Consider the following 1849-nt stretch of genomic DNA (forward strand, 5'->3'; position numbering starts at 1 on the left):
ATCCTTACCATCCCTCCTTATCATTATCACGGCACTCCTCCTCCTTTTATTTACCCTTATTCAGGCACTCCTTCACCTCCTCACAGTCACTGGTCACCCCTCCAGTCTGTGTTTGTACCACACTGTGGTCTACAGGTATTATAATATGTTTGTGAACATCAGTTTACTGTGGGTTTCTTTTCATTTTCCTACAGATAAGAAGGCAGCCGATGGACAAGAATGGGAGTGCAGTGACAGAGTTCCTACTGCTTGGATTGTCTGAGGACCCGCATGTGAACATGGCTCTCTTTGTTTTATTTCTATTAACGTTCCTGCTCACTATGCTCAGCAATGCTGCCCTCGTCACAGCCTGTGTCATCGAGCCACGCCTTAACACCCCTATGTACTTCTTCCTGGGGAACCTGTCCGTCTTGGACATGTGCTTCTCATCAGTGAGCGTGCCTTACTTGCTGGCCCAACTCCTATCTCACAGAAAAATCTGCTTCTCAGCATGTGCTGCTCAGATGTTCGCCTGCCTGCTCTTTGGTTGTGCAGAATGCATACTCCTGGCAATCATGGCGTATGACCGGTATGCCGCCATCTTGTTTCCCTTGCATTATAGAATCATCATGAGCAGGTCTCGCTGTGTTACAATGCTGCTCAGCTGCTGGGCTGTTAGTCTTATAATTGGGATTGTGGTCATGGTTTTGACATTACGATTGCCTTTATGTGGTCACAACGTTATCAACCATTTCTTTTGTGAGGCCACAATTTTCTTAAAGATGGCCTGTGGGGACACCTTTGTCACAGAGATGGTGATTTTCTCTGGGTCGATTGTTGTGATGCTAATTCCCAGTGCTTTTACCCTCGTCTCCTACATGCGCATCAGTGCCGCCATCATGAGAATCCGCTCGTCTGAAGGCCGTCACAAAGCCTTCTCCACCTGTGCCTCGCACCTGATCGTAGTCATCTTATTCTATGGCACCGCCATTTTCATGTACATGAAACCATCATCTGCAGGGTCTGCAAATCAGGATAAAATTATTGCACTCTTTTATTCAGTGACCCCACCATTGCTGAACCCCGTGATCTATAGTCTCAGGAACAAAGATGTGAAAAGGGCTCTGCTAAAACTGTCAACGCGGAACCGTGCTCAACACTTTCAGAAAAGTGAGGGCTGGTAATATTTTGATAGGAGGGACATACATATTTTAATTTTCATGACTATCCGAGCATAGTGAAGAAGCCCAAAACAACCAAGAGGAGTTGGAATGGCTTCTTTACTGGGACATTCTTTTAAAAAATCGGAAATATTGTGTATTTTACGGTACACTTTCTTGAAAAAATGCTTTCAAAGCCACACATTTTGAAATCAATTTTGATATTGAAGGCGCTCACTCCCCAAAATACCAATAAAACTCAGGACACATCCCAGTAGGGAATGAGACCACGAGATTGGTTTTGAGAGTCAGCAAAGGTTTATATAAGATTCAGCATCCAGAGAACTTTGCTGCCTTGAGTGCGCTCTGGCAAACAGTACAGAAACAGTATATTTTAAAGGTTTACAGCGTCATCTGTGACGATTTCCATACAGGCTACAAGTTACATTTTGACAGGTCACGGTAGAGGTGCGAGTATAGCGCTGTAAGGGCCGGCTTCACGAGATTAGCTGATGACTGGGCAGGAGGTTGGACATCACGTGGTGCATCTGGGCTGGTCCGTGCGAGGTGAAGGTTGGGTCAGGTCCGGAGAGGTGGCTGGTTCTGGCTAATTAATCTACAAAATTTATCCTAGACATACACTAAATAATGATCATTACTGAACCTTTAATGTTTTTACGAGAGGTTTATACATTGTACACGTGTGTTTG

At 44.9% G+C, this 1849-nt stretch overlaps 1 protein-coding gene across 1 annotated transcript; it reads left to right on the top strand.

Moving 5' to 3' along the window:
- The first annotated feature begins 209 nt into the window (after positions 1-209).
- Positions 210-1163, top strand: LOC138452698 (olfactory receptor 2D2-like). Its single transcript, XM_069605045.1, has one exon. It carries the CDS (start codon positions 210-212, stop codon positions 1161-1163), a length of 954 nt encoding a protein of 317 aa, XP_069461146.1.
- Positions 1164-1849: the final 686 nt, after the last annotated feature.

Source organism: Ambystoma mexicanum, chromosome 4p, assembly GCF_040938575.1.
Source record: "Ambystoma mexicanum isolate Mex_15411 chromosome 4p, UKY_AmexF1_1, whole genome shotgun sequence".
Taxonomy (NCBI): Eukaryota; Metazoa; Chordata; class Amphibia; order Caudata; family Ambystomatidae; genus Ambystoma; species Ambystoma mexicanum.

Coding starts and splice junctions, on each gene's coding strand:
- LOC138452698 (XM_069605045.1), top strand. CDS start 210: ATGGACAAGAATGGGAGTGCAGTGACAGAGTTCCTACTGCTTGGATTG.